This window comes from Lissotriton vulgaris, chromosome 10 (genome assembly GCF_964263255.1).
Source record: "Lissotriton vulgaris chromosome 10, aLisVul1.2, whole genome shotgun sequence".
Classification (NCBI taxonomy): domain Eukaryota; kingdom Metazoa; phylum Chordata; class Amphibia; order Caudata; family Salamandridae; genus Lissotriton; species Lissotriton vulgaris.
The window spans coordinates 249,520,104-249,535,349 of NC_141698.1; the positions used below are offsets into that span (position 1 = coordinate 249,520,104).

The 15,246-nt window shown below is 45.7% G+C and overlaps 1 protein-coding gene across 2 annotated transcripts in view; it reads right to left on the bottom strand.

The window, feature by feature from the left end:
* LOC147685051 (uncharacterized) overlaps window positions 1-15,246 on the bottom strand; it is a 248,479-nt gene that overhangs the window by 17,688 nt on the left and 215,545 nt on the right. For both annotated transcript variants that reach the window (XM_086940935.1, XM_086940936.1), the window contains one exon: window positions 12,038-12,164. In XM_086940935.1, the coding sequence (XP_086797061.1) occupies window positions 12,038-12,164 (127 nt within the window). The remainder of the gene's footprint in view (window positions 1-12,037; window positions 12,165-15,246) is intronic.

A 15,246-nucleotide genomic window follows, 5' to 3' on the forward strand; every position in this document is an offset into this window, starting at 1 on the left:
CCCCCCCCTCGCTCTCACCGCTCCCGGTTTCCTTCCCGCTCTGGCTCCACAACCGGACTCCAGAACCCAATCAGAGGCCGATCACCCTGCGCAAGATAGCGCCCGGGACAAAGGACGACAGACGAGAACGTTGCGAAGCAGTGCGCGTGCGCAGCTTAAGGTCACGCTATGCCGCCCTCCGGTTGCGTAAGCGCTATGTGACGGACTACGGTTTGCCACGATCGATTCCCCAATGAGTTCGTTTCTCATCTTGTAATGGTCTTCCTACACGGAGCTAGTTCCAAACACTATGCTTATTTTGCAACAATTATTTTAGAATATCTGAAATGCAGCTTTTTTGGCTGCTCTAAAAGGAAAGTTTAGGCGGTACTAGGGAAGATAACTAACAACTCGCTTAGCCCCTACCAGCACAGACACTAAGTACACATATTTTGTCACGGGACATTAAGCGCATGCATTCTACCAGCACCCTGCAACACTGGGGATTTACAGGAATCCAAACACCATCGTAAAGTACTCGAACAACAATGATGTCTGTCATATAAATGTCACAATTTTTTTAAATATTTCACTTCTGTTCTTGGATTTTCGTGAAAATACAACACATATTGCATTACAAAAACTATAGGTGTCACATTTGTGAAAGCTAAAACTATTGGCATTGTAAATGACAAAGCTATTAATTTACCTATTTTCAAAACCAACACATAAATAAAAAAAATGTCATTTACAATACCAATAGCTCAAACTTTCCTAATGCGAGACCTATTGCATTGCAAATGCTTGTCTTTAATAGGATGCCGGCCTCTGCCTGGAGCTCTCGCAGCTGAAACTGCGAGCTCACCGGCGGAACAGCTGGAGGCGGGCTGGTGAACCGAAGACTGTATCCATTGCAAACAATATTCAGCACCCAGTTGTCCTGAGTAATTTTTCTCCACTCTGCCAGAAAAAATTGAACGCTTCCCCCCACCGGAATGGGTAACGGATGTAGGGGAAGTAAACGCTCAGGGCCTAGACCCGGCCGGGCCTTTGGTCGCTGTTGCGGGCTGTTGGCTTCCTCTGCCCCTCTGGCGTTTCTGGAAGGGCTTCCGGAATTGCTGCTGTTGTTGCTGTCCGGAAGTCTGCCCTCGCCCTCTGTCTGAAGTTCCGAACCGTCTCAGGAACGGGCGGTAGTTCTTCTTCTTCTCGGGCTTCTCTAACCCGACCGCCGTCAGGGTTTCGGCGTCTGCTTTCATATGGGCCATTTCTTAGTCCGCATGTTTGCTGAACAGGGTTTCCCCCGAGAAAGGCAGGCTGGCCACCCACTGTTGCGCCTCCGGTTTAAGTGAGGTGGGGTGAAGCCAAGCGTGACGCTGTTGATTGATGCCGTGGTAGTATCCGTGCACCGCCAGAAGAGATACATCAGCCGCCGCGTTGATGATCTGGTTCGACACCATCATCCCCTCATTTAATATCTCTAGAAAGTCCTCTTTCTTGTCCCGAGGGAGGAGCTCAGTGTACTGCTGGAGGGATTCCCATAAGGCACGATCATATCGCCCCAACAGAGCCCCGGCACTTGCAGCCTTCATGGTGGTAGAAGCCGTCCCACAGACCTTTCTGCCCGCCGAATCCAGCCAATGGCTGTCCTTATCAGACGGCACAGTCGAAGACGGAGTGGTGGCATGCTGCTTCTTAGCTGCCGTCACAATCACAGAGTCAGGTGTTGGGTCCATTCGAAGAAAAGCCAGGTCAGATTCCGGAGCCCGGTATTTCTTGATGAGCCTTGAGGGAGCTGCTTTCGTCACCGCCGGAGTGAGGAAAAAACTCCTTGGCGGGCTCCTCCAATCCTGGTACCAACGGAAGCAGCGGCCGAGACAAATGCTTCTTGTGAAGCGTCTCGAAGATCACGGACGTCGTAGGTGTTGGCACCGTCACCGTGATCCCTAGCTTAGCCGCACCCCTCAACAGCACTTCCTGGAAGGAAACGATATCGTCAATGGGTGACACCCTCGTCCCTGGAGACTCCGACAGAGTCAGTGAATAATCCCTGGTGGAAGAGCCTGTGCGGGATCTGGATCTGCGCCTCCTGTGGTGACGTCTAGATCAAGATGACGACCGGCCACGGCTCCGCGACTCCCTCTCCGGCCGGAGCGGGAGAGCGATCTTCTCGGCCGATCCGCAGGCCTCGCAGGAGCACGCGATGTCGGCCTGGCCGGAACTCTCGGCTGAGGGGTCCCTTTAGGTGGTGTCGGAAAACGTGGTAACAAGGCCGTCCTGGGTGGAGACACCGGTGGAGGGACAGAGGGAAGAGGCAGGGTAGTTGAGGAGGTGGTCACTGGCGAGGAGCCGGCCCACGAGGCGGTGGTGGAGGTGGAGGCGGGGTGGGGTTCAGCGGGGCGGACCCTTCGGCAAAGGAGGAGGGGTAGGCGTCCTAGGTTTAGTAGGCATATACACCACTGAGTACACCGAGCCCGGTGGCCTTTTCTTATTCCTTGGCGACGATGGCGAACCAATCGGCGACCTACTAGCATCAGGACTCCTCCTGCGCTTCCTTGGTGTCAAAGAATGCCGCCTCGACGTCGAAGAACGTCTTCTCGACGTCGACGGCGAACGCCTCCTCGACGCCGAGGATCCCCCCCGATGCCGATCTTCTCCTCTTCATAGACGGTGAACGGCGGTGTCGCCTTGACGGCGAGTGCAGACGCGGGGCCTTTTCCGGACGTCGATGACTCGACGATGACGTAGACGACGACGCCGTTGACGGTGGTCTGTTCAGCTCCCTTGCCGCCAAACGTCGACGCCGCTTCTCCCCAGAGCCCCGGGGAGATGGGGAACAGACTGTCGTCATCCCCCTCGACGCCGCAGTCGACGCAATCGACACTGGCGGAGTATGGGGACGCTTGCTGGACTTCCTGCCCCTGGGGAGCCCCCCAGAGGCCTCAGCATAGGCAGATGAAGCATGCCCTGACCCACCTTGTGCTTTCAGACGTCTTTCCTGGAGGCCTTGGAGCCTGATCTTCATCCTCTCTCTCAGGGTCCTGGCAGAGAGGGTTTTGCAGATTTCACACCCTTCTGAGAGGTGAGAAGAGGGGAGGCAGACGATGCACACTCCATGTGGGTCGGATTTGGCCTTTTTCCTATCACACTCTGGGCAACTGTCAAATAAGCCAGTCATTTTGACAATACAGTGAAGAAAAAAGGGCTTAGTACTTAACAACAAGCACTATACACAAGAAAAGTGAAAAAAATCACTAAATAAACCCTGGAAAGGGAGAGCTCAATGCTTGCAGGAGCCGGAAAAATAACAATGTAAAAGGGACCTGCTGTGCATACTGGGATACTGAGAGTTCTGGAAAGTTTTCTTAAAAAGGCACAGTATCTGTTTGAGCCACATAATGGCAGCCTATGGGGCTTGTCTGTCCATACCTTCCTCTCTATCATTCCAGAGGCTTTTGCTGGTAGAGGCAAGAGATTATTTTTGATTGCTCCGGGTCCACGCACATGGGCGGGACTATTCACTAGATTAGGACTATACACAGAGATCCACTACTACAGAAGTCAGGGCTGCATAAAACGCCGGTTTCAAGGCTAGATTAGTAGCTGCAAAAGAGGTCCTCATTCCCTCCTCAATATTTCGGTCTCCTTGATCAGACAGGGAACAGTCCTTAGCACTCAAGAAAGACCGCGGAATAAGTGGATCCAGGTTTGTATCCACCTTCAATCCTCTTCCGGCTCTAGGACCTAAGCCTTCATCATGAATATGAGGACCTGAAAATGGTCTGGTTTCTTCCACACCCGAATAATCCTTAACCATAGGGTGAAGAGGTAAAGCCACCCCAGCAGATGTGAAATACTGGTTAAACATGTCCTGCTGAGCAACTGCAGATGGCTCCAAACCAAGATCCACTCTTATGTGATCTAATATAAGAGACTACTCATCACGGGTAATATATGTCCAATCCTCAGCCTTGGGCATAGATGAAGATGAATCCGATCCAGATTCAGAATCTTCAGGCTTTTCTTTGCTTTGATTTAGATTTATTTTTAGATGCCAACGCCTTGACAACTGCATCAGACATCATAGCCTGCACCTCCTTGGCCGAAATCAAGCCAGTGCTACCATGAGACTAGGCGGTAGACCCCGACTGTAGTTCAATCTCAGACTCAATACGCCCCCTCATCCTACACTTGTGCTCTGAAGTGTCACCAAAAAAAGATACCAGAAGTCCACAACCACCACTCAGGTAGGCGTTAAATACTGCCTCAATCCTGATTCAATTCTGAGGAGAAAAAAACTGCCATTGAGAAAATGGTTAGACCATAGGTCAGGAGACAACCAATCCAAAAAAGTACAGCAAAGCTAAACATTTTATAAGAAATATTGTTCTACCTTTATTGACTATTAAGTCAAATTCAAATTTCAAATGCTTTATTCGGTATATAAAATATAACCATATAGCATACAGAAGAAATACAAAAAATACATCATAAACTTTTTTAAAAGGATCCATTATCATATAGAATCAAGGGCATGTACTAGGTTTTCACAAGATTAGATAAATAAAATCAGTTTTTAAAGGACAGAGTTACAATATTTCACCCAGGATGCTTTACAGACAGTTAAGTGCATTATTACATTGTTTCCTTTAAGTAATGTGATGAAGTGCACAAACCCAGAGTTTGTCAGATGAGATTAGAATGGCTCATATTGCGTTTAAGAATATAGTTTTCTAAGTAAAAAACATGTTAAAATTAATAATGTATAATGATTTCATCTAGATAATGTAGTCAGTTGATTTTAAATTAATAAAGCCAGTACAACAACAGTATACAGAGTATTAAAATTACAAGGGTCATAATAATCTAGATCATGAAATGATTGATTTTCTGCTAGAAACACATTTTAAAATGTAAGTAGCTACGTGGAAACATACATCTGCGCTATTCAGGTTGAACATTAGCTGCAAGGCTTCTTTAGTAGTTCTTATATTGGAGTTTAAGAATAAAGGCTTTAAGTACATTTTCCTATAAGGAATATAAAATTTGCAAAAAAGCATAAAGTGACAACAGCTCTGTTTAGATGTCCCATCGCATGGGCAGGGCAAAGTGCTACTCCTTCTGATGTGAGGGAAGGACACTAGATGGTGCACAGAGCCTAGTCTCAACCGAGTCAATGCAAAACGATGAGAACTTCTGGTGACGGTTAACAAATATTGTTGGAAACCTTCTATGGTATTGTGTTCATTATAGAAGGCATATGTATGTTGGGTTGCATATCTGGTGGACCTGACCTTCTTTGCATTTTCCAGGAACAGATCTTTAAGGTCCTTTTTTGAAACCTGGACGCCCAGTTCTGGATTCAAAAAAGGGTCGTGATCAAATACAGCCTTAAACCAAAACCGAATATGCCTAAACCAGGGGATACGCATGTGATGTTCTAATTTTAGACAATCCTTAATAACAGTTTATGTAACTTCTGTTTCTGCTTTGGACCAAATGGATCTCCATAAGGAAAGGGGGCGTAATGCAGCCAAGTCTCCAGTGTAGGCTAAACCTACTTCCCTGTTGGAGATCTCTATGGAAGCGGATGCCGGGGTACATAATACGCGATTTAGGAAAAGATTTTTCTGGTGTTGAATCAGCTTACAGCTACTGGTATTATGTCCCCAAACGTCGGCCCCATACAGTGCAGATGAGACATCTCACAATGTAAATGTGGATCATTTCTTTTATTCTGAGATTCCCCAGCTTGGTTGCGAATCTAAAGATACTGTTGATGTTCCTCGTCAGTTTTAGATGTACAGACTCCTGTTCACTGGTCCAGCCCCCGTCCTCAGAAAAAGTTATCCCTAGGTAACAAAATTTCTTGACGGGTTCTAGCCTGACATTATCTAAAAGGAAGGTCCTGTTGTGCTTGGTCTTTTTCCCACATGCCATTGTAAACGTTTTGCCCTTGTTAATTACCAGTTTCCGTGTGGCTATAAAAGCAGAAAAGTTGTCAATAAGGTGTTGCAGACCATTTTGGGTGTGCGATAGAAGTACTGCGTCATCTGCATAAAGCAAAATTGGAGTCATCAGCAGATCCTCAGGATGTCAATCATTGCAATCTCTGAGAGGCACAGCGCTTCCATAGATCATGCCTAAAAGATTTTCTGAAAGACTGCAGCTCTATGCTACCTCTGCGTTCCCATTCTGATAGAGCGACTGTAAGAGCACTGCTCTCAAGTTCCCCGACACGGCCAGGATTTTCCACATTCCAAGGGTTGGCCCGTTTTTATTTGGCAATAACAGGTTCCCCAGTTTCATGCTGTTCCAGAGTTTGTAGCAATGCTGCACATCAATAACAAGCAAATCCAAGGATTCCCACCGATTTAGGAATTTACAGAGGATTCCCAGTATTCTGCTGTTTTGGCGTTTCTAGCAATTCCGCATTTCTAGCAATTCTTCACATGAATCAGAGCAACGCTCTGACATTTTCAGACAGGCCTTCGAGGACATTCTATTCCACAAGATAATCACTGCTGTGAGCACTCAGATTGTCTCAGTGTAGAAATGCATAATCTACAATCTTCCAGTGAACTCCTAGTTGAAATGCCACCAAACAAAAGAAGCGATAAGATCAAAGACCAAACGAAACAAAATTACTCTCATCTGAGCAAGCAAGCCGCACTCACCCGTTAATGTCTACAGACACAAAAGAACAGGAGGTGTGAAGGGGAGGAGAGTATTTTATATCGGTAGGGGTGTGTTTATGAGGCAAGGGACCACACTGTGTAATGGAAAGAAGCGAAAGGGGCAAGGAGGTAATGGAAACTTTCATCATTACCACTGTCAACGCAGTAAGGTATCAGGTTCTAAACAGGCAGATAATATCTTTACATATCCCATTCCACAAAAAGAAGGCACAGTTTATCTCACTTGTACCTTCAAATAAAACTATTAAAATAGACATTAGTGGATGTTCCTCACTATCCAGTCTCTCGCATTTACAAAGTCTTAACCTTTATCTCTTGAGTCCCACATCATCTCCTCAGACACACCCTAACCTCATGGTTTTATCACTAGGCTGGCAGGCGGGATAGCTCTCTGCCAATAATGGAGCCCTCCACAAACTTCTGGCTGGTTTTCAATATAATACTTAGGCCCTAATTAAGAGTTGCTAAGTACTGCGATTTTACCATTTTTTGTGTAGGAAAATCACCCCAGTAATGTGAAATTATGGTAAAAACCCATGGAGAGAGGAATTATAGTGTGTGGCCAATTTTTCGAGTTTTGGTTACCCTAGCCCATACTTTTTACCGCATGCATTTACCACATGAACTGGGCAGATGCCCAATGAATGAGGGGACAGTAGAGAGTGAGAAAATAGGAAGTGTTTTAATGTTTTTATTTTAGCAAGTGCCACCATTAAGGAATTAGGGATAAAAGTAGCATTAGATTAGATTTTGCTGCTGTTGGTGTCAAAGTGTGATGCAATTTTTCTGGCTGAAAAAACTGTATGGTTGTTTCACACCAAGTAAATCCAGGTGAGAAAAAACCGAAACAGTAATGGTAAGGAGGTTTCAATACTAACATTCTTAGGTCCCACAATATTTTAACAAAACTGGTTTATGTAACTCACCCACTCTTCAATGTTCCATCTTTTATGTCCTATTGTAGAATATTTCAGATATTATGATTAATATAAATAAATGTAAGAATTGAACCACATAAAAGAAATTTCTTATCTAGTGCTGTAATTTTCTGTTACTAGATCAAATATTCATGAAAGATATTAATCAGCTTGGGACTCGACCCCACTTTTAAGCCACAAGCCTCTTGAGCTACTGTATGTGCATGATCAATTTTGCTTTTAAACATGTAGCCTTTCTTACAGAGCACCGACCATGGAGGCCGCTGTTCAGGGCGGGGTGGACTGAGTCCTCCCACTCACGGTTGATACTCCCAACAGTGTGGTTTTCAGTTGTCTACTGAGTTTAGCATGTGTCACTTCGTACTTTCAAAAGACTATTTCTTACAGACTGCATGACCATGCTACTGTCACCGACCCTGGCCATGGCATGGAAGTGGGTTAGCTAATAGGCTCAGAGTGACCGCTATGGCCAGCCTCAGTCCTCCTGCAGTCAGTAATATAGATGCCTAATGCCAAGTCCATGGCTGTGGAGTACAGTGAAGTTGGTGGCGAAGAAAAGAAAGGCATCCCTGAGTGGGGCTGCAATGAAGGCTAATGCATTATGTGGTAATTATAAGAGAAATCAGAAGGGGATACGGTGAAAGCATGAAGACATATTTCCGGGAGATCTGATCATCTTCTCCCCCTGAGGCAACTGAACTGCTCCAATGCTATCTACCCCTTGTCCTTTGAGTTTTCCTGGTAGTATCTTTGGTTACTTAGGCTAAAGGGCCAATGAAGCTGGCACAGGAGTCCCCCTAGTGCTGCTCAGAGAAGGTGTAGTGGGGTCATGAGAGAGTATGTACATTGAGCTAACGAGTGCCAAAAGGGGGTACAGATCAATGAAAATAGAGTGTAGATAACGATGCTGACGTGGTCTAGGGGCTTCGCTACTGTTTGTCCGCTCCTAGACCTGCTTCTTAGGGCCACTCATATCCTGGCCCTTGATGAATCCTTTCCCCTGGATCAAGGCCAATGAGCACACTTCACTATCTTGACTCCGAGAAGGTGGGATAAATTGGGAGGTGTTGGTATCTGAGAGTAGTCAGATGAAAGTTCTAAAAGGCTCAGAGAAGAAACACTTCAAAGACCACATGGGAGGCTATCTTAACTACAATGAAACCTCAGAATAAAGCTGCAGAAAATAAAGCACATAGAATGAAGGTCCCACTGGTAATTTGGTTTCCCGACATTCCCATAGTTCGGAAGTCTGGGTCGGGTGTTATTGCAGATATGAAGTCTTTTGCCATGACATTTAATGGAAGCTAAAAGCACCAGCAAAGAAGGTGAACAAGAGGTCGGAGTGTCTCTTAAGATGCAGATTCAAAGGATTTCTTCCTTTCCTGGTCTGGAATGGCTAGCTCAAAAGCTACTGAGCAGCTCAGATGTTTTAGATTTGGGCTCATAATCTCTTCCACTGATTTTCATTGACTTACACCAATTTTCCTCTGGCCCAGACCAGAGTTTGACTTTTTCTGAGAACTGGATACCTTGCCCTTTGTGGTTTCTTTTTCACAATGTCCACTATCTTATGCCACCAGGAGTCATTTTTATAGCCTACTCTTTGTCCCCGCAGTCTTTTCTCTACTGTTCAGTCCTAAGTTCATCCGAGTGCCTGGAAGTCTTAGCAGGCCTGTCTTTCCCTTTTCAAAGCCTTTCAGATTGAACATATGTTTATCCACTAACTCTATAGGAGATGTATTTGTCCTGGACCATTTGTGAAAATCTTCCATTAAGCTGCTGGGTGCAACTAGTTAACGTGTCTTCAAAAGACATGCCACTTCTTCCAGAAAGTCCTGCATAGGTATGGGTATAATAATCAATTAAAGCTGGGCAGCATAATTTACATGAGCCTAAACAATGCTGCATCCAAGTTCCCGATACATAAAGTCCACTGCTACACCACCAAATGAAACTTCACAGCAGCAATCACGATGACTTGAAAATCTCTTGCATTAAAATAGTCTCCAAAACTTGCAGTGCATTTTCTTAGTAGGGGCCTTGTCAATGGAATTCTTTCAACTTCTAGCACCAACAATCTCTCTGCAATTTCAAAAAGGCTCTAAAAATACGTACTCCAGGCTCAGCACTCATCAGACCCTTGCTAAAGGATTAAACAATGAGATAGTGAGTAAGTTATAAATACACCCCTGTGGGGACTTTCAAGAGTCCCAGGGCATAAAGGGATGACTGGGCTCAGATTGTGTCAGAGTATGTTAGCCCTGATGCCCTGGGGGTTAACCTTCATACTAGGCTCTGAACAGGGCACCAAGTAGGTCCCTTTATTACTTGACAGGGTAGCAAAGTGGAGCTGTCCAAGGCCTACACAGTAAAGGAAGAGGTTTGGGGTTAGAGACTCACAAATCATCAAATCAGCCAAAACAAGTCCATAACCCAATGTCCACCCAGGCCTTAGTCTTTGAAAAAGAGCTATTTAACTTATAACACACAAAAATACACAAAACACAATACCATACATAATATCACATCCGTGTCACACCGGCAGACACCTTCCTCATCTTTATACACATTTGTAGACAGTAGTTGTACATTTCAAAAGTAAGTTCTAAGACCAGTTCTGGGCAATTCTTCTCCTTTTTCCCACACCAACTGACCCTATTATGTTTTTGGTACAAGGGTGTAGCAGGAAGTTGGGGAGAAGCTGGTATGGTATCTCTCCAAGGTTCCATTTGGATATTGCAATTACATGTGGCTATGGTAACTTGTGTCACGCGCGGTCCATACATGCATCCTTTACACATGCAGAAATGTACAAAAACGTGACATATCCATGTTCCACGTGGATACACAAAGGACCAGGCTGCAGGCGACTGACTAATTCATTTAAAAAGGTGGGAGAGGTCAGTAGGCAATTCTGCCTGACACAGAGATCAAAAGTCATGCCTAACACTATAAACAGTATAGCTGCCACCACTGTTAATCCTCTACAGTCTGGTGAGCTGAGGGTAGTCATGCGGGGTAAGGAGGGTCTCATGGTGTGGTGCTCCAGACCATAGATCCAACTACTGATCTCAATTTGTGTCATAAACATGCCTCTAGCACATACTATTATTGCTTGTGTTTGCTAAGGAGGGGGTCAAAATTGTAGGGACTCACTCTCTCCAGAGCCATATAGATCAACTTTCTCTGTGTCAATACCCATGCTCCCATTGATTAATGCCAATGCTATTGTAGAGTCCTCCCTCTTTTTTCCTATGTTAAGTGCCCACGGTCCCTGGTTTCCTACGCCAAATGAGTTACAATGCCTGTAAATGATATAGTTCAATGTAGCAGAAAAATTAATTTCAATAGAACACTCATGTGTATTTGTAGCTCATGGATGTAAATTGTTACCTAGTCCAATTTAGCCACAGTGTTCTGTGTCACCCAATTAGCTGATGTTGTTTTGTCCCCTTGGGCATTAGTAAACACTCCATGTTCCTTTCTGATCTTTTTAAGTGTTCTTTTCCCTTCCCCCATTCTGTGAATGATAGGTTCAGGAAGCAAAAAGTATTAATAGGAAATACAACCCTCTAGTATTCCCTTGCCTAAATTGCCCATGTGGGCTATACAGTGTTGAAGATCAGCTATGCCCTTTGGAACAACATCTACAAAACACAATATTGGTTGCTAACTTGAAAGAAGATTTGAAAGACGTATTACCCCTTCATGGTCATAAGCGGTTGTTCTAATTTTATTAAATGTTGCTGGCAGAACTGAAAGTCCACGCTGTCTTGGTGTGACTGTTAAATGGACATATCCCGGTGCAGAGAGATAAGTGTATTTTTCAATGAAATTTCCATGCTTTAGTTCTTAGTAAGGTCTTGCTTCGGCTTTACTTCTTGTGATTGACTTTTTAGGACATTTAGCGCTTACCAGGAAACTTAATTCGACTACTTACATGTTGTAAATATTTTTATATGGATATCATCCAAAATTAACATTTTTATTGACTGAATGAGTAGACGGCTGGAGTAACCCTGGGATTAGATATTACAGTTTTTTTAATGACCTTTTTACTCTATGTATTTCTCTGCGATTTTCAGTGTACAACTGTGGACAATGTGATATTTCTCTAATACTTCATTATTTATATTTATTTTGTCACCAGTAGTGATTTAAATATTTTTGCCCCAGTGTGTTATACATTGCGTTTGAAAGCCTTTCCATATCAAACTACTCTATGGCCTGGCTCTGTGTTGTGGTCTGAGCTCATGATATAGGGGTTATGTTTCTAATAATGCGAAGCAGAGCAAGGTGTCAGCAATAGGATTGACCTCGAGAAGGCAAATGATTAGGCATTTTTAAATTGCTTGGGAAGATAACTACTCAGACATAAAACTGAACACGTTTCCATACAACTAAAGGGAAAGGATTCTGATTTACCAAGTACATGTTTCACATCTAGGAGATCTTTAATGTCCTCCCTTTGAAAAAACTCGTCCACCTCCTTCCATTCTTTCCACTCTTTGGGGGAGAAAAACACTGCAACGTCATCAAATGTCTGGATCTCCTGAAACACAAATATTTTGAAAAAGGTTTATGGTAAAAACATTAATTTGACAAACTCATCACAATCACGAAAAGACACGAATACAAACCTGGTCCTCTTGTTTTTCCCCGTTTTAATGTCAATCGGAGTTGCTGGTAGCCTAATTAGTATCAACTGACTGCACCATACTCTTTATTTGCTTATCTATGGCCCTCAGATCACATATTTTTTTTACCTCTACTTGTCCCTTGGCAAGTCAACTGCTAATTCGGGTAAAAATGGATTCGGCGTGTGGCAAAAAATAAGACCAAAGACTACCTTTACTGTATTCAAATTAACTATTTACAATTACATACTATTCATATGGTCAAAAGGACATTTAGCTAATACAGAATAGAGTATAAATTCTTAACCTTTAGTCCCTGGGCTACTAGAGACCCCCAACTCCCACTCAGACTGCTTATAAAATAAAATAATAACAGACTGAAAAAGTGCATTTAAATAAAGAAGCAAATTGAACATTTTTTAAACGTTCTGTAAATGTAAAGGATTTGGAAATTGGAGGCTAAAAATGTACTTGTTACCCTCAGATTGATTTGTGGGAGCGCAGTGCAAGTACATCAAACAGAATACAGTAGACAACGGCTGCCTCAACTGAATTTGGAAAAGCTCCACACTTCCCATTAAAATTCAAACGTTGATTTTTATTGATGTGTTTGTGGAACATCTCATTTGTGTATTTGTTTGATGAATGCTTGTTTCTGTATTTTTGTGCATTGTTCTGCAGCTGAAATCGTCGAAATTGCTGAAGCTGGGGTCCTCGGCTTCCAGTAATGACTCAGAGGGGGTCGCCGGATTCTAATAATGATTCAGTGTGGGGTCCACAGATTCTATTAATGATTAAATGGGGGTTCACAGAAGTGAAAGGTTAAGAACTACTGCAATAGAGCACATTTCACAAGGGAACCTGGAGGCCAGAGCTTAATCTGCACATTAAATTACTGTGAGTTGGGGACATGGCCAGGCGGGCAATGGAGTTGGACGTGCATAGCTAAAGCTCCGGCACAGGCTCCCCTCTGCCCGCTCCATAGATTCGTTCAAAACCAATCCTGTGGCTACTGACTATGCTGGCTGTCCCCCGCTGTGACCAGGGTGGAGAGGAACTGTCCGGGGCTGCGATGGAGGGATAATACAGTGACTGGGGCAGAGGGGCAGAGGAGCAGAGGTGCAGAGGTGGTGCCCGGCCAGGACTGTGCCGATCCCAGCTGCTGCCTCCAGGAAAAGCCGTGTCAGGCCCCGCCCACCGGGCCGCGACACCAGGAGCGACAGCCGGAGCTGTTTCCCTCATCAACGGTGCGAGCCGGAGATGCCGGACTGCCTAACGATCGGGCAGTGACCCCTTTGACCCCCCCCCACCGCATGAGGGCCAACACTCAGCGACCTTTGGAGTGGGTGTCCCCCTGAAAGTGTGCCACGAGGCAACATGGTGGCCGCCAAGCAGAGAAGTCACCGGTGAGCCCTGTGGCTTACAGCAGCTGTCGCTAGGGCCACACAGTTGTTTGGCCCCACGCCACAGCGCCAACTGCTCGGAAAAAGCAGGGCCCGGGCTGGGGAGCCAACGACTCAGTCCTCCGAACGAGAGAAGAAGACCATTTGAGACACCGCAGGCGCAGCGACACCCGTGGGGCTAGATAAGGTGGGTCTCACCACTACAGACTGCAGCACACATATGAAGATGCTGGGAACGGCTGCCACATGGGTCTATTAGCAGGGGGCATAACTGCGTTGCGGCGTCCGGATGCTGCACACACCGCCTGTTGGGGCACTCAGAGTATATAAAACTTTATAAATAAATAAAAAATACAGTACCTGCAAACTGGGAGACACCTTGCCACAAATGCGAACACGGCACCTGCTGGAAAGGCACACAAGAGCGGAAGGAAGGAGAGAATGCCAGGGATCCAGCTGAAGGTACACCAGTAGGGGCTGGCGGGGGCAAGGTGGCGAACTGAGAGCTGTACACTTGTTGGCCTGTCGCCACACTATCTTGAGGTATTTGGCCTCCCCCCTTGTTACTGACAGTTTCCCTAAGCAAGATTTGGGATATCTGTCATGAAGCTGCTGTGCCTGGGCACACCCTCTCTTCTCAATCCTCCCCCCACTGCTTGGTAACCAGACCGCATGGGGGACGTGCTCCTTTCTCCTCCCCATATCCGCACACGTTGAGGGATCCAACACTTATTGTCCTGTAGCACCCCTAGGTCACACAGGGGCCGACCTCGGACTGTTGCGGGGGGCCCACCAACTCAACCCCCCCTTGACACGTGCGCAATCTGACAAAATGGTTGGAGAGGCATCACCCAATCAAATGGCCAGCACGTTGGACGCTGCAGTGGCAGCAGTGGAACAGCTGGAAAAGACTATGGAACTGACACGCACTTCCCTCGAAAGTAAAATCGACAAGGTAGTCATTGACTTTAACCTCCTACATGCGGGTCACCGCAAGTTTGCTGACAGAACTTCTGCGGTGGAGGACACCATACAGGTATTTTCTCCACAAGTGACAGCAGGGGAAAAGAGATTGAACAACCTTGCTGACAGAGTGGACTTCTTGGAGCGCCGAGGTCGATCGAGGAGAAACAATGTACGCATGGTGGGCCTTCCAGAAGGAGTGGAGGGAGAAGATGCTGTGGCATACACCGAAGCTTGGCTGAAGGACATACTGCCGGAGGGATCGCCCTCTCCTCACTTCGTCATTGAGCGAGCACACAGGACACCGGCTAAACGCCCTGCCCCGGGTGCAAATTCCAGACAGTTCCTGCAGCCGATGATGAACTACAGAGACAGGGATGTGATTCTCCAGGAAACCAGGAAATTGGCAGCTGTTCAGGTGGAAAATCAAAACATCATGTTCTTTCCTGACTATACCATAGTGGTCCAACGGCAGAGGTATTCCTACATGGCAGTAAAGAGCCGCTTACGGCATGCCTGTGGGTGATAGCTGATGGCAAGACCCATTTCTTTGATAGCGCTGAGGCAGCTGGTGACTGGCTGGATACAAGAATTTCCACGGGGGTGCTCCCTCTTCGACTGACTCGACCGA